The 17,490-nt window shown below is 35.2% G+C and overlaps 1 protein-coding gene across 4 annotated transcripts; it reads left to right on the top strand.

The window, feature by feature from the left end:
• The first annotated feature begins 2,502 nt into the window (after nt 1–2,502).
• Nucleotides 2,503–15,636, top strand: LOC136032120 (RNA-binding protein Rsf1-like). 4 transcript variants are annotated; one of them, XM_065712300.1, is made up of 3 exons: nt 2,503–2,676; nt 13,131–13,638; nt 15,096–15,305. In XM_065712300.1, the coding sequence occupies exons 2-3, from the start codon at nt 13,157–13,159 to the stop codon at nt 15,178–15,180; spliced, it is 567 nt and encodes a 188-aa protein (XP_065568372.1). In that variant the 5' UTR covers nt 2,503–2,676; nt 13,131–13,156; the 3' UTR covers nt 15,181–15,305. The 4 variants fall into 4 exon arrangements, with proteins under 4 accessions (XP_065568372.1, XP_065568382.1, XP_065568363.1 ...); XM_065712310.1 differs by lacking the exons at nt 2,503–2,676; nt 15,096–15,305 and adding exons at nt 5,328–5,483; nt 15,521–15,636; XM_065712291.1 differs by lacking the exon at nt 2,503–2,676 and adding an exon at nt 5,329–5,483.
• Nucleotides 15,637–17,490: the final 1,854 nt, after the last annotated feature.

Genomic DNA, 17,490 nt, shown 5'->3' with positions numbered 1-17,490 from the left:
CGTGACTGACGTAACCGGACTGGGGAGTTAGATGGTGGGGTTCAGTTCTTTGGCGAGTTTGGTGCTTCTGGACGTGCTAGGACGATGAAATTGGCAGGCGTGTCAGGGAGCTGTACAAATTAGCTTGATAAAGTCGTCTTCCCCGATTCGAACATCTGGGGGCTGAAGGGAAACGCAAAATTAGAAATTGAGGTGTTTTAACTTGCGAGTGGGTGATCGGATCTTAATGAATTTTGATATTTAGAAGGACCTCGTGACTCAAGAACTCTTATTTCAAATCCAGACCGGCATTAAGCCTCTGATTTTCCTATTAAAGCAATCTATTGATTCGTACAATTTTGCTAGAGCTCATACCATATGAGCTCTTTGCTCTTGGCTCTTCCGGCCTCGTCACTAGTGCCATATGAACTCTTAGCTCTTGTTTTGAAAGTTTTCTAACGTCACTGCTTCTTCGTCATAAGATAACTCATAGAGATCCATTTGTAAGATAATGAAACTTCTATTTCTTTCGGATTTGAGAAACCCCTGGTGTCCCAACACAAGGTGCAATCTTTATTGTCTTACTCTGAAACATTGAAATAGAGCTAACCTTCATTTAATAAATATGAAAGGGGGCTTATTAGTTAAAGATCTCAGTGCTGATCTCATCTTAGAAAACACGACCCATAAAATACAGCCCCCTTTCAAATACGACCTGTAATATTTTTTTTTCGTCTTTACAAAGACGACTCTCTAACTTATTGGTGCGAATCTAATTCCATGTTCATAAACCCTTCTAAGTGTGTTGTTCTACACTATGCTCGTAAACTCCCACCTGTGCATACTTACCAGCTGTCTGGCATACGAATCCCTTCTAAAGAAATAGTGCGTGACCTCGGCGTTTACCTTGATACCAAATTGAAATTTGATAAGCATGTTTCGGAAATTGTAAAGAATGCAATTTATCGTTTATCGTCTATAAGAAGAAGCTTTAGTAGGTTTAACCTTCGTAATTTCTTACTACTATACAAATCAATGGTCCGCCCTCTTCTTGAGTATAATACTTCTGTTTGGTTTCCATTAAGTCTAACGGATGAGCATAGGATAGAAAAGGTTCAGAGAAGGGCCACTAGATTGGTCCCATACCTTCAGCGCCTTTCCTATTCGCAGAGACTTTCTAGGCTTCAACTCCCGTCGTTTAAGTTTCGTAGACGTCGCAATGACCTTGTAAATGTGTTTCGTATAATTAAAGGAGTGGATGATGTTGATCCAAATTTATTTTTTAAATTTAGCCATTATCACTCTACTCGTCAGTATGATTATAAATTATATCCCCCAAAACCACTGAAAAAAATTGGTCAATTATCTTTCGTTAGTAGAGTTGCCGGACCATGGAATGGTTTGCCTTTGGAGGTTGTCGAGGCAGAGAGTGTTCGAATTTTTAAGAGTGCATTAGTAAATATGCCTTTTTATTTAGACGCTTTTGTTGTGTAGTGTCGTGTTATTTAGAAGTTTTTGCTGTTCAGGTTGTCGTTGCCAATTTACTTTTGATTAGTATTATGATTTTGTGTTTTTGCGACAAGCATTGATGCTTACCGCTATTCGTAACAATAAATAAATAATATAACTTTTACTCTTCGTCTTTTATAATATAATTTTTTTCAATCCCAAACATATTAAAAAACTAAAAAAAAGAAGCATCTGGCTGTACGTAACTGTCCCCAAGGTAGTTGAATTAAATGTGGATGGTTTACAAAGAAGGTAAGATATATCGTAATACGTTCATTTACTTACTACGTTCATTCTGACAAGTGCCAGTGACAAAACACTCGATGGCTCCACGCGGTATTTTTGTGAGCTTAAAGAACTTCAGCTTGGAGTGGATTTTCTTAGATTCGGATGTCTCCAACATCCCCCCTACACTGGAAATTGTCTAACTATTGGAAGGTTCTAGCATTTTGAAGCCCTGATCTGGTAAAAATATAAAAAAAGATATTTGCTGGTTACATAATGGTGAAAAAGAAAATCACTCGTGACCCAACAAACCCCTCCATCAAACCGAATATTGGTTACAATCTTGTTAAGGAGATTTTACATGCCTATTTGAATTAATTGTGAGGTCAATGGATACTATTTTTAGTCATAACGAATAGTTTTAGTGATCATGTTATATGCATATAGATAATAATGCTTGCTATTGATAATAACGATTATTGTATAATCGAAGTAATAATTTCAAATTCTTGTTTTTTTTGTGATTTATCTAATTAACAACGGGAACGAATACAGCGTGTGTAAACCATGAATAAATATTCGTTAAATTAAATTGACAGTAAAATTTGGTCAAGATTGTCCCTCTTGAAGGATGTATGGAGCCTTTAAAGCGTTGAACTTACTGAGAGGTCGAATTTATTAAATTCAATGCGAGTCCTACAAATAGTCACCTTATATTGCTTATTTTACAATTGTATTATCCGAAGTAAAATTGCAATTTAAAAAAAATGAGCTTTCAACTTACTTGCAACGTTGAAAACAAAAAGAAAGAAAATTTAACTCTTATCAGAATTTCTCAATGTTTTCTTTTATTTAGGATCTCATTCGTGATCCATTGACTGGTTGAAATCATAACGAGCTTAATGATGACAGAAGATGAGCCAATGTTGGGCAAAGCTGATGGATGAAGCTCAATCTTATTTGGTGAGCAAAAACTCTATTTATTATAGCGATAACTTTAAAGAAATACAACATTTAGGGTACACGTTCCTAGTAAGGATCTAAAATGGAGCCGTGGAGTCTTAGAGCCTAGTAAGGTCCTGTTCTTTTTTTCTTGTAATATCGAAAGACCAGCTAAGCTTCTTCCTTTGGAGCTTTAAAGGCAAGTTTTTGGGGATGTTTATCTAAATCTAAATACAATACGTGCATCCGATGCTTTCAAAGGGTTCTTCTGCGATATCTAATTAACGGATAAGTTAACAAATTGAAACTTCCAGGACTTGCTGGAGGATTTTGAGCTAAATCAAAAGAACTATAGCTTCTTGGTTGTAAAATGGGTATATATGCAAGATCTTAGGAATATCTATGGGTATTAAGCTGAAACTTTAGGACGTGTTGGCGTGAATCGAAAGGCACTATGTCTATCTAGATGGCCAAAAGAACGTATCTACAATGTCTCAGGAATGGCTAAGGGCTTTCTTTCTTTTGGCTAAAGACTTCGAACGGCTAAATACTTTCTTGACATTTTGAGGGAGATGTTGAATTATACCAAAAGGCACTATGTAAATTTAGGGCTGTCAAAAGTGTTTCTATGCGATATTAGGAACGCTTAAGAGAAATAATTTGAAACTTTCAAGGCATATTTAGGGGATTATGATAGTGGTCAGAAGGACTGCAACCCTTCAGACGACCAAAGATTAAGTAGATTTTCAATTCATTTATTTGAATAATATTCCACATACCTACCAATTTAAGGTTTATAGTACAACTATCGTCAAAATTTACTGCAGTATTTTGTTCAATACCTAAGTAGCGACCTAAAACCTTTTTAATTGAGGAGGAAAATCAAAATAGGTTTTGCAAATATTCGTCATAAATTACTATAATAAAAAATGTGCGAAATAAAAATGAACAAAAATTAATTAAAAAAAACACTTTATACAAAAGAAGTTTTTCAAAGAAAAATAAAGAGCTTTATTAAACCTAAGGCAAGCGGAAATAAACTCAAATGACAATTCAAGTGGGATTTTCTCAATAATCTTGGCTAATACGATGATTTTTGTTTATGTCATTACAAATAAAAACTCTCAGTCTGAAATAAGAATTGTTTTTAGCAAGGTGCATGTGACGTTCTGGTCTTTACAAGGTATAGGGGGCGTTATCCCTATTCCTGTTTGATAAAAGTAAAGAGCGAAGTTAAAAACTTGAAAACAAAGAAAATTATTACTTTGCAGTTCATACAATATGTATCTGCGAAAATAGCTCAAATAAATTAATTGTGGTATTTCCTTATATTTCTAAAATTCTGAACTGTCGCTTTAATAAAAATAGAAAAACAACCAAAAACAGGATGTTGGAAACAAAAGTATTGGTTAAATTCCTATAAAAATAACTAAATCTCCCTGGGACATACGGCTTCGTATATTCTTGAGTGACAAAGGCCGGAACTCTTCCATCAAATAGGCCTGATGATAATTTTCAAGTCTATGAGAAGGAGTTGTCGACTACTTAGCCAATGCCCTGTTGCTCGAGCTTCAACAGACAGAGCTCAAAACGAGTTTCTGTGAATCTTGATGCGTTTCAAGATACCAAAAAAAGAAAAGTGTGGCAAATTCACCGTTTACTTCCTGGTTATAGGCTTTTAACTTGGATAAAATCATCAAAATAGGCAAAACTTGGGCCATGTCCAGGATTTTTTTTCGGGGTATGTTTTACACAAGATTTTTTTTTGGGTTGGGGGTTTATACACAAAAAAAACCTAAAAAATGGATAAATACTGTTTACATCCATTTTTGTTACGTTTTTACGAACCAGACAAACGTTATGGGGGGAGGCGGTCCAAACCCCCAAATCCTCCCCCTTGGATAAAATTTTTGGGGCGAAATATATGAAAATATCTTGACATTTTGATGACAAGCCTTCAAAGGGCACTTCCCATATCGGTTTCAGAGACTAGTTATTTTTGGTCCTTTGTTTGTGATTACTTGGGGCTAATGTGTCCCTGGCCATGCTTTATGGATGATAAAATGCTGAAGATTGTGTCTTTTAGCCTTCCATCTGGGGTCAAAGGAAAAGAATGGCCTGAGAAGCAGTCATAACGAAGGAATTTACTGAGGACTGGAACTCCGTCGGAGGAGATAAAGACTGAAGCTTAAAATAAGGCTGAAGGAGGAGCGTACGCTTTTCTTTGACCTCTGATGGCCTGGTGCTGCAATGCATTGCTAGTAGTAATAGTCGTCCACTACTGACCCTTCTTCATCTTTATAAATTGTGTTCTTTAATTATCACACAGGTCTTTATGTAACATTCAATAAAAACATATTCTGATCGAGACGGCACATTTTTCTTTTTAATAGAAATGACTGATGAGTCATTATTAAATGGTATAATTAATGATTTATCATTATAATGATTTTTAAGGGTTTTTTTTACCGTCTTAGCCTTATCCAATGTTTTATTTATTTTTAAAATGCAAGACCAATGCTTTCATTTCGTCTCTCAGTCCGGTTTTCAGACACGAGAAAAAGGTCAAATCCCGAAAACACGTGAATGCAAAATCACGTGGGAAATCCCTTTTAAGGCTGCGTTTTTGAAGTCTGAGATAATATTTTTACCAGATAAAAATTTTATTCAAAGAATTAATATTATAATAGTTGATTTCTTTGACTTTTTTAACAATATTTTCTTTTTATTAATTTTTATTCTGAAGTTAAATGGTTTTAACTAACCAATATTTATGATTTTGCGCCATTGTCTAATCATTTGATATTTTGACACCATCGTGATTAGAGGTACTTGGAAATACGGTTTTGTGATTGGAATGGATAAAACTTAGTATAGACCTATTTTGTGTTTTTTCTTTTTAATTGTTTAGTCATACTGATGTACTAACGGTCTAGTCTTTTTATTGGCTACTTTGTAAAATTAAATTTAGCCTAACGATTTGTTAGGCTAGTAGTCTAGACTGTGGTAAAATTCTTGTTTAGCTACTTTTTGGTATCTTGTAAATGGGCTAGGTTAGGAAAATGAAACTTTCAGGGTTGGGTCCTCAGACTAAAGTAGGCCTATGTCCTGGGAAGGTATTTCGAAATCCCTACTTCCACTTCTCACTCTAGAGGACCTTAGAAATCTGCGTTATAATATTGAAACCTTGCAAAATAGATCCTATGGTTAAATGAAGTAGCCAACAAAAATCTATATTCAGCTTCATAGCTATGATCAATCCTAAATCATGAGGTTTCAAAGATCTCTAGGTACATTTCCTAGCTTAAATTAGAAAATCTTTTCCTTATAGCTTAAAATACCACTTAAATAACAGTAATTGCATTTTCAGAATTAAAAACAGACCCACCTCCACTCCTTCTCCCTCTAGAGGGCCCTGAAATTTGCTTACATGATAGGTTTATACCTATTGAAATTTTGACAAACCAATATTTTACCTTAATTTTCAGTTACTAGTTGCTTTTTCTCTACCTTTAGTTCTGAAAATGTAATTCCTGTTTTTGAGTAGAATTTTGAGCCATATCCTTTTCAAAATTTAGGAAATGTATTTGTATATCTTAAAAACCTTGTAAAATGGAATTGAGTAAAGTTATGAAGCTGAAAACAATTTTGTTGTACTTCAATTAAGCAGAAGGTCTATTTTGCAAGGTTTCACTTTTATAACACATTTTTTAAAGGTCGTCAAAGGTCAGGGTCCTCTAGAGGGAGGAGTGGAGGTAGTTGCTTCAAAATACCTTCCTGGGACATACTTTAGTCTGTAGGTTCATCCACTGAATGTCTCATTTTCCTAACCTAAATCCTTTCTGAGATAGCAAGAAGTCAATTAACTAGAATTTTACCCTTTTTTATTGAGGGGAGAAGAGCCAATGAATAAATATTGAGTAGTCAATTCAGAGCCTAAGCTGTGTCCCAAGGCAGTGTTTTTGTGCTCATCTCTATTTGTCCCCTATTTCTAACTTTTAGGCTATTTGATCTTAACCAGGCCTAGGCTAGGTTTAGGCTACTTACCATGACAGCCAGAACTCCTGATATAGGCCTAGAACTTGATCTTCTTTGCTAGGTTAACAGTACAAATTCAATTTTGAGCTCTTAATAGGCTAGGATTCAATGTGTACTAGGCTATGGTGACAAATGGTGTGTTTTGGTTTTGGATCTTAGGAGACTATTTCAATTATCCTTAGTTTATGCTTGTCTAATTTAGTTCTGCTCTAGGATGGATGATAGACAAGGCTATCAACAAGAGAAATGAATCATGTCTGTACCATTCTGAAAAAGCTCTGTCAACTTTGCCTCTTGCAGTAACTTTATTTAGCCATGATCCTCAAGTTTTTATTCACCTCCACAAATTTGATTTAATCATAGGCCTATTAAAAAAAAAATGTAAATTTAGGCTTACCATTCAAGAGGTAATTACATGTTACACTAATTCACACTTGAAAAGTGAAGTTTGGTAAATGCTAATGAAGTAAAACAAAATATGATGAAAATATAATGGTTTAGTAACAAATTTACAGAAACTACAACAGATAATTATGGAAGGGGGCCACACAGGGCAGATTATATTAAATATGTAACCTAACCAAAATATCAACTGAATATATAAATAGAATATAGCTACAATGCAGTTCAACGTGAGACATGTGAACATGTCTCATGTTGACAATATAAGTTCTTGAGTGCATATCATAAAACATATAAGCACCATTCAAAATTCTTTCCAAAGTATAATAATTATTTGGCTACTGTTGTAGTTGCCCTCCAGCCTGTCCCATAATGTAGTCAGATGCAAAATAGACTAGGAAACATATCTGGGTTTGCATTATTGGCAAAGTTCTTGTATGAAATTCTAGTTTAGACTTTTTTTTCATGGAATATTTAATTTAGGCTATATATTTATATATTAGGAGGTTGGGGGTAAAGTATAGTGCAAGTGCCTCCAAAATGTGTTAGCTGCTTTTTTTGTGAATATTGTGAAGTAAAAAATTGAAGGAGATAAAAACATATCTCCTTCCCAGGAACTTAATTTCTGCATTAATACCTTGAATGACATTACACTAATCCTTCTCTCAACAGAAAGCACTGGCCTTTGACAACCTTTATCAATCTTAGTAACTTCCAGTAACATTCTTAGTAACTTCCAGAGTTTTTGACCCTAGATTCATTCTTGAAAGCTATTCACCAGACCCAACTTGTTTCTAAGACCGCAAGAACCTCCCTAAACCAGAATTTTACCTTTAGGGCAAAATCCTGGTTTACTTGTAGTTTAGTTAACCTAACTCAACTTGTTTTCAAGATAGCAAGAAGTTCCTAAACTAGAATTTTACCTAAAATCCAAGTTTAGGGGCTTCTTGCTACCTTGAAAACTGGTCAGGTTAGGTGAACATAACTTTCAGGGATAACTCTAGGGCCAAAAACACCATGGTCAGGTATTTGTCAGTTACTAGGTTTACTCTTGTGCCAACAAAAACATTTTTTACTACCTAAATTTTGGGGTTTTAATCTCCTTTTTATTGACTTCAGTTTTTGAAAAGCTGATTCTTGTTATTTCAATCAGATTTACCAAGTGCTTTTTTTTAATTTTAAGAGAAATATTCATGGTATGTATAGTTTTGGCTAAATAGTTGTGCATCAGGTAGGGGGTAGGGAATTAAATTACAGTGAAGTGCTTTTAGTAATCATATAAGTATTTACTGAATTGTTTAGGGTTCGCTTGGAGTCTTAACAAATAAAATAGCACCAAGTTCTGGATGAAAGAGCTTTACAACTGTTGAAATTAGGCTATATGTTAAACCAGAGTAAAGTTTAAAATGAGACACTCCTATCTTGGGAGATTATTAAGTTAGATAAATGGTTTTCTGAGTGAGTCCAGAGCCTTTGATATAGAAAAGTAGCAAAAGCCAGCATGCCACAAAATTAGTATTAGGCTTGGGCTGTTTCCTGGCACTAGGGTGAGGGAAGGTCAATTAAGTCAACTCTGAAGAGAACAGAACAAACTGTAGGCTACTGCTACCAACAAATTTCCAACTTTATGACATATTGTAATATTGACCTACTAATCTTGACCAGAAAATTCAAATAAAACATACTTTCGAGTTTAGAAAAAGAAAGGAGAAAAGGGTGAAAACCAAGAGCACCTTTCCCTGTAAATGATACTTAATCAGGTTTTGAAAGAATAGTTCATTGTTCAAACAAATTAAGATTAGGTTACGGGCAGACAAACCTTGGTAGGTTAAGAGGCACTTAGAGTGATAGACCTGCTCATGACAGAGTTTAGCATCATTTACCATCTACCACTTTTTAAAGTATACAGAAAGAGATGTATGTAGCCATTTCGAGTAGGCTAAAAAAGAAACAAAATTGTAAAATGATGGTGTTTTTGCCCTAGTACTGCTCTTCTAAGTTTTTCATACTATTGAGTTAGGCCTCCAACATCCTAATGCTTAGTTCTCATAAAATGGAAAACTTGTAGTACTGCTATCTGTGATATCTATCTCAGTCATTGAAACTTCACATCCACACAAAAGTTTTTCCAACTTCAATCACTTTTTTCTTGTGAGTATATTCAGCATGAAAATTTTTGCATGGTTTAGATGTCAACTTTCAATTACTAACCAAGCATCAAGTGAGTTTGAAATTGTCAGACTTGGTGATCTATTTCCATTCAGCCTAGTTCATTCTAATTCCATAGATGCATGTTGTGTTGGAAAAATTTAGTTGTAATTTAGGCAAAATATGCAGGTTTTATTCAGTTTTCTCATTCTATTTAAAATGTTTTTGCCCCTTTATGGGATTTGTATTGATTCTTTGCAAGGAAAATGTTTTCCCACGAATTCCGGTTTCCCCCTCCAATGTTACCAAATCTGGTCGAGATTTAAAATGGGAGTTCTAAACCACAAGATCTTTCTAAATGTCAAATTTCATTAAGATCTGATCACCGTTCGTAAGTTACAAATGCCTCTTTTTGGGGGGGGGGGCTGAAAGTATTTTTAATGTTTTGTTTTCTGTATTCATGGCTTTTAATCTTCCAGTGTAAGACATCAGTTTTTCTGTCATTTTCTAGCTTGAATTCAGCTGTGCCATTTTTTAAATATGATTTTTGGAAATTGCTTGCCAACTGATACAAGTACCCTGTGCTTTTGGTCTGAGTTACAGCTGTAGGCATATCAAAAACAACATTTTTCATTGAGAATATGAATTTTACCGAAAAAATCTAATTGTTTGATGTCAATGTATATAATATAGAAAGTAATGTACTCCCCCCATTTATTATAGTTGCAAAATTATTTTTTTTTTGCAAAATTTTACAATAATTGATTGTTCAGTTAATTTTTCAATTAATATCAGTCATGCAGGTCTTTGGTGGCTGAAGACAGTATCTTTTGCTTGTCCATAAAAATCAAAATAAATGTAAATGTAATTCAGAAATGGGATTCAATTTGCTAAGTAGGCTCTTCTTGATTAAGGTACACTTTATATAGCCAGGTCAACTTTCAGTATTCTGGATTTTAGTGAAGGCAAATTTTATTTTGCTAATATCAATTCCTGTTTCAATGGGTCAAAATTCAGGTTTTGGCACAATAGCAGTTGATAAATCTGTAAACAGCTAATGGTAAAAGAAAGCTGTATAATTTTGGATCAAACTGGTCATCAGTAACAGAAAAGTAGCAAAGAAGAAAATAACATAATAAAAAAAATATTTTTATATTAAAAGATAGTATCAAAAACAATAAATGATGCAATCTATATTAAGGAATATAATGACACTTCCTTCCATGTTTAGAAAAACTTTATGCTATATTATATGGACAGCAGACAGGAAGTATTTTAGGCATATTTCAAGCTAATTGTGGCTTCAAAGTTCCATATTTTAGACCCTGAAGCCGTGCCAAAATAAAATTCAGCGGTGGCGAACACAAACATACCGGTGGCGGTGCTGAAAATCTTCTGGTGGCGTGCCGCCGAAAAATTATCAGCGGTGCGCTGTCTTTTATTGGCATTTTTCAATTTTTGGCTATATTAAAAAGTTTGAAGACTAACTTGGTGTCAGTTTTAATCAGAATTCAGTCCACAATTCCCTTTAGCTTCATTGCCATGATCGAAAAAAAAGGACAAGACATCAATATTAACTTCACACAAACATTCTTTTAACCCCAATGATCAAGGCCCACTCCTCTTTTCAAGAGGAGTGGCCCACTCCGGCTTTTCAAGGGCCCACTCCTCTTTCTCCAAAAGAATTTCTATTGCACTAAAATGCACATCACAAGCTGAAGTGGAGGGACCTGGAGTGCTGATTGGACAAGTTCGGTTCACAAGAGATGTAATAAATTAGCTTATGTCAGCCGCCAGCACTAGAGGCTTAACCATTTTGAACAAGAATTCCCTTCTTGTCAGTCAACCATCAAGAAGGTTTAGACGCTCATCAATCTCATTCTTGAATATTTCGAAGTCCAAAAGTACAGCTGTCAGCACTAGATCATCCCTTGGGAAGAGAAAGTCAAACTTATGTCTCACGTTTTCTTTTAGAAGCAAAATAGAGCTACCATCATCAGGCTGTTCCTCAAGGTGACCTTTTAGGAGGCTCCGACAGCAGAGCAACATTTAGGGTGGGAAGGAATTCTCCCCCAATAGCCCCGATTGTACTGGAAAATTTTGTAGTAGATAGCTAAGGTCACCTGTCACTTCATATCCTTTATCGTGTAGAACATGGTCAGGTTTCCCAATTTTACACAAAACACTTGCCAGAGGGCTTTTGCAATGTATAATACTTTACACTGTATTATATGTTGCATTCCATCTTGTAGGTAAACTCTGTTCTTTATACCTGTATTGTTCATATCTTGATAACATATGAGGCAGATCAGGAACAACCTGCATAATGGGCAACTGAGCATCAGAATCAAGAACCTCATCTAAATGACAAAATCTTTTAACGAATTCATTGCTATTTAAATTTGAATTCTTTCGAGAAGGCTGTTTGGAAGACAGAAAGTTTGTATATAAGTTTAGTTCTTCCACTTTGTACATGTTTCCATGTACATATGTATATTAAAAACATTTTGAGAGGGAGAGGGGGTTGTTTTTGTTACTTATAAAATTGTTCCACCTTGATCTCATGCATTTGTAGAATAGCTGCATTTTTGCACAAGCTAAAACAAATTGGGTATTCAAGGAATATCATAGCTAGTCCAAATTCATTTTTATTAGAAAATATTACATTGTTGCAAAGAGGACATACACAAGTGAAAAACATTTTAAGAGGATAAAAAATTATTGCTTGTGTCGTTAGATAGTAGATTTTGCATTATATTTGCCTCTCAATCATCTTAGAAAATAATTCGGTGCTTAAAATCCCGGTGGCACGCCATCACTGACCGTGTTGGCGCGCTGAAGCCTTTTCGTTGCAGCGTGCTGGCGTGTAAGATTTTCGGTTGTGCGCTGCCGGTTTTTGGTGTGGCTTTGGGGACAGCCTAATGTCTTAATCAAAATTGGTCACCTTTAAACAATCTACCATTCAGAAATAGTTTTACACAGTTTATGTAAACCGTTGTAACATGTCTACTTCAGCAGCGTGAACCCACTGTAAAGCTTAGGTGGAAGATTCAACAAATACTATTCTTTTTATTCAAATGGTTGTCTACTCACTGTGTTGTACAGAGAATAAATGCTTAGACATGGCCTGGAGAGACAAAAAGTCCATATCATTTAAGTAGTTTGATTAGGAGGTCTACAAATGGATAAGAGTAACTGCTACAATCTGGTCTGGGATAGGATGAAAAATGATTTAAATCTTTGGGGATTTCTTGCAAAATAGTAAGAGACGGAGTTTTTTTTAGAGAGAGTGTAACATGAGCTGGAGTGTTCTCCAGTTTTCAACCTCAAATGTCTGAGCCCATGGACAAATTCCTTCTTATCCAAAATTAAAACGTATTTCCTGTAACAAATAAATGGTGCAGTTTGAAGTAATTGTGCTTTGTGATAAATAGTTGTAAATATTATGTGTAATTACAAAGACAGAATAAAGAAGGAGACATCTAACAACTTCATGACAAAAAAGTCTTTTTTTTTTTCACGGAGAAACAATATTAGACAAGTCTTAGTTCAATGACAATGGAAAAGAAAATGTCACTGAACTGTTAACAGCTGGACAGCCATTCTGAGTCACAAAGACTCTTGTTATGTATATTCTAAATGTCCAAAAAGACCTTTATTATTGCATAATCAAGGTGAACATAATTACAGACTGTCTGTTCTCGTTGTTTGTATGCTGATTTAACACACGATAAAACAATGAAACTTATACAGTTCTCTATCTGGCTTTATTTTCCCTTCTTTTTTCTTGTCTTTTACTTTGTGGATGAATGTGCCTTTTTGCTATGATGAGATATTTGCTATGCAACAATACCAAGCGAATCAGTTATAATACTAAATTCTTCTAGATTCCTCATCAATAATAATATCGACAATGCCACCTTATGGAGATAGAGACAGAGATAGTGGTGCTCGAGTCTACGTTGGAAACCTTCTAGAGACGGTCCGTCGTGAGGACCTTGAGGATGAATTTAGCAAATTTGGTGAATTGAAAAACGTTTGGGTGGCCCAAAACCCACCCGGTTTTGCTTTCGTCGAATTTGAAGATCCACAGGATGCCAACAGTGCTATCGACTCCTTAAACGGTGCTGAACTCCTGGGTTCAACAGTTAAAGTAGAAATGTCAGTTCCAAGACGTAGTGGTGGGCGAAGGGGAGGTGGTGGAGGTTATGGGGATAGAGATGGGGGTTTTAGAGGAGGACGAGGTGGTTTCCGAGGTGGTGACCGTGGGGGTTATCGGGGTAGAGGTGGAGATCGTGGAGGTCGTGGTTTCAGAGGAGGTCGTGGGGGTGGTGGATATGGAGGAGACAGAGACCGATACAGGAGTCGATCGCCAGGCTCGTATGGAGGAGGAAGGTACTACTTTCGATGATCTACCTTATTTTTTGTTGTTAAAATCAGTACCTTGTTCTATTTGCTTCGTGAATACTTTCCAAGACGAACTTTGCTTTCAGACTTTTAAGTAAGAGTGCCTACTTCCAGCTTTTTAATGGAACATATTTCTGCTTTTGGTACTATTCCCTAAGCTAATATAATTTCTTACCAACCACAGAAGGCGTATATGCAGCGCCGTTCAAGAAAAGTCTGATCCAGTGCCATTTAAAATATTTTTTTCTCTAACATGGAGCTCTTGTGCATAAAATTCATACATTTGGAGCTTGTCCATTATTTCTGCAGCAGGAAGAACCTCCTCTACCCTTACTTTCTTACAGCCAATAATTTATTTCTAGTCTTCAGCTTACAACAAGTTCAATCTCGTTTTTTTCTGCGAAAAAGGCAAAATCGGTACTCAGTATTCATATATAGCGCATTGTAAGTTTTTCTGTAAGGTAATATACCAATAACTGACCTGGGCAAGTGGTCTTCTGTCCAATAAATGTGCCAAACAATTCTTAGTCCTTTTTTACTCAACAGTAAATGCTCCTCGGTACATTGAAATATTTCCTTTCAGAAGAAAATTTCAGGTTTGGTACATATTCTCAACTACTTTTCGCTTTTGTACATCGTTTTTAATCCCACCGCCCTTATAGCGTTAAAATGCCGTGGAAGTTCTTATTGGTAACTTATTTCTGTTTGTCTCTACCAAAATTAATCATGAAATATTTTCGGCACTGAGTCGATTTACCTATATTGTTATTTTTTAATATTTGTAGCTTTTATTTGCATCTTAAGCTAATTTAAAATATATTTGTAGGGGGATTGAGGTTTGGTCATTCCCTCTCCTGTACGTGTTACAGGAGAGGCTTTACAGATCAATGGATACTAAATACTTGTTTATGAAAAAAAAAAAAAAAATACTTCCCTCTTATTTTCCTAATGGTGTCTTCATTAATTGCTTAGCAATCTAGATCGTTCCAAAATTCGTCAGCAATAGTCACACATTTTACGGTTGAAATCTGAGAATTAAATTTTTTACGTTTGTGATAAATTGGGGTTAGTACTGTTCTTTGTGAATTTGTTTCTATCAAATAATAGTATGATCGTTTGAACCTTTTTCAGAAAAATAGTCAGCACTTTTACTATTTAATTTACATGATATTATTGCTTGTTCTCCCGTGTTTTGTCAAATACACAGTCCTAAATATTTTGCCCGAATAAACTGACTTTATGATCGCTTTATGACTTACTTACTATGATCACTTACGACTTCATGAAGACAAACTTTCTTCAGCCGTATACTTCTTGTTTGATCCTTATAACATTTGAAGCCAAACAAAGTTCAGATTTTTACCCATTCATGCTTTCGTCAGTTTATTTGCTGAATTTCTTAGTACTTCTGTGCCATCACAAACATCTTTTTTACTTTTATTTAGTCGCTATGGCTCCTCTGGCGGAGGTTATGAAAGAAGCTACAGCTCGGGCGGCTACGGTCGACAAGAATACTCCGGTGGCTATTAACAAGATACCTTTGCAAGATCAGTATGACGTGGCATATTATTCGCGTTTACATATTTAAGTCTACATATGTTTGTCGTTATTTCTACTACAACGTCTTTTTTATACATAAATATATATGACATCTTCGTCTTCTTGATTTTTCGCAGACATTGCAAATTTCTCGTCGACTATAAAACACTCCATCTACGTCAAAGCAGAACTAAAACATAGATTGGCCAAATAGAAAAATGGGAACATAAGAACAATTGTTGACTTTTATTGTTAAATATGTTTTTCCACATCCTTGGTTTCTGTTTTCGTGTGGACTAAATGTTTTTGTATGGACCTAAATTCTTTTCAGCTATTGAAGAACTGCCCAAAATCAATGATGTAGATTCCGAAGCTTGGAACTGCATTTCTACTCACTGGTCAATCTTTGTTTTTATACAATAATTTTGTACTAAAATTTTAAACTTGTCTTGTTTATTTATTCCACAAGAAACGCTGGCTTTAGGCTTAGCCTATTCAAATTTAAGGCTTACTCTATTACTTTTTAGGAAAAAAAAATTCTGAGGTTTAAAAACGTTTCAAATATTTGTCGTTATTACGACTGAATCGTAAGGATTTTACAAAAAAGATAAATACTAAGTTTTAAACCAGAAATCCATTGTTCACGCCTCCATAATGTATTGGAAAACACAAAGTATTTGTTCTGGACAAAATGAGGGGACCACGCCTGAAACTTACGGTGGCTCTGCCATTTAGTTGACACGCCAGCGTGCTATTTAATTTTGACCCCTGCCCTATGTATGGCTGGAAACGCCCCGGTAGAAGATACTGGTTCTGGTGTGGGGACAACCATACCGAACAACTCAATCGGTTTTGGCTCACAAGAAGCTGTTACAAAGTCGCATCTCTACGCGTAATCACCAGCAGGAGCAGTACGTCAAATGAACCGCAAGATTCTATTCCTATTGAAAAAAAAGAAAAAAAAAACAAGACGAAACTTTAAATACACCGTGTTGATTCAGGTGCCTCCACCCTAAATATTGGGCCAGTCGATGTAAACAGTCGACTACTGATATTGCATTTATATGATAAATTTGAAGTTCAGATACAAAGTGGTCTCGCGAAGTTAATAGCTTAATGTCATGCAAGGGTAGTTGTTGTTGTTTTAGGCCCAAATAAAAATTATGGACTTGGGTGCTTTTCTTACTCAATCAAAAAATAGTTGCATCCAGATATTTTTGAACGGTTGCTGTTTTTCGCCCGCAGTTGCTATTTTTGGTATTTTCTTGTTCTGCGTAAAATGTTCACTCCTTTTAATGAAGTTAGTTTTAACAGAGCTTGGGGCATATTTTTCTCGTTTAGTAGGCCTGAACAGGGACTGATGAACATAATATAGTGCGCGGGCATGATCAAGCTAGAGCTTGTAATGTTTTCTCGTTTCAGGGTTTAGAAGTGTTTATATTTTGAAGGGAAAGTATATGCAATCTTTCATTCATACCTCCTTTGAAAAATAGGGATACCAGAGCAATTTGTGTTGAATGGTGTTTGGTCGTTTAATACTTATATTTCAGCAAAGTCTGATTCTACAGAAGCGAAACTGATACATGTGACAAGTACAAAGATCTCCAATGATTTTCTATCAATTTTTGGTGTGGTAACTTTTGAAATAAAGTTTCGTTACGCCTACTTCCTGCTTATTTTTTCTTTTTTGGCCCTGGTAATTCAAAGGTGTTACGTGACTTTTTTTTTGTTCTGGTGCTGCGTGTACCCTGTCACTGAAGGTCTTATGAATTACTGCAACCAAGTTATCGATCTATTTCGTCTTTCTAAACATTGCGTTTATTGTTATTGTTTAGTCCAGCAGCTAGCAAGTTAGAATCCCGGTATTAGTGAATTTATTTAATTAAATCATTAATACGTCGTTGTTTTATTTCATTGTTATCATCATAGTTCTTTCTGGTCCGAAAAGTCAATAAATTTGTAAAAAAAAAAGTCTTAAGATCGTCTTAAAGGCAGAGGAATAATAATAACAATGCTTATGCAAGTGCAATTTTCCGCTGTGTTTAAAAATTAATGGCATATTAAAGGAAACATCAGTTTCAAGCAAACCACGATTTTCAAGGAAACAAATTATAAATTCCAGAAATCGAGTGTAACAAAGGCTGAAAGTGTGAAAAGCTTGACGCGCGGAAATTCGTATTGATTACGATACAAATTTGGTATAGATTTTTTTTTTTTTTTTTCAGGGTTGAAAGATAAATATATAAGCTTGGACAGGTCCAAATGCAAGATAGTATTTTGAAGGTAGATGCATTAAACATA

The sequence above is a fragment of the Artemia franciscana genome, chromosome 1, assembly GCF_032884065.1.
Source record: "Artemia franciscana chromosome 1, ASM3288406v1, whole genome shotgun sequence".
Taxonomy (NCBI): domain Eukaryota; kingdom Metazoa; phylum Arthropoda; class Branchiopoda; order Anostraca; family Artemiidae; genus Artemia; species Artemia franciscana.
This window is presented reverse-complemented; position numbering and strand designations above follow the sequence as displayed.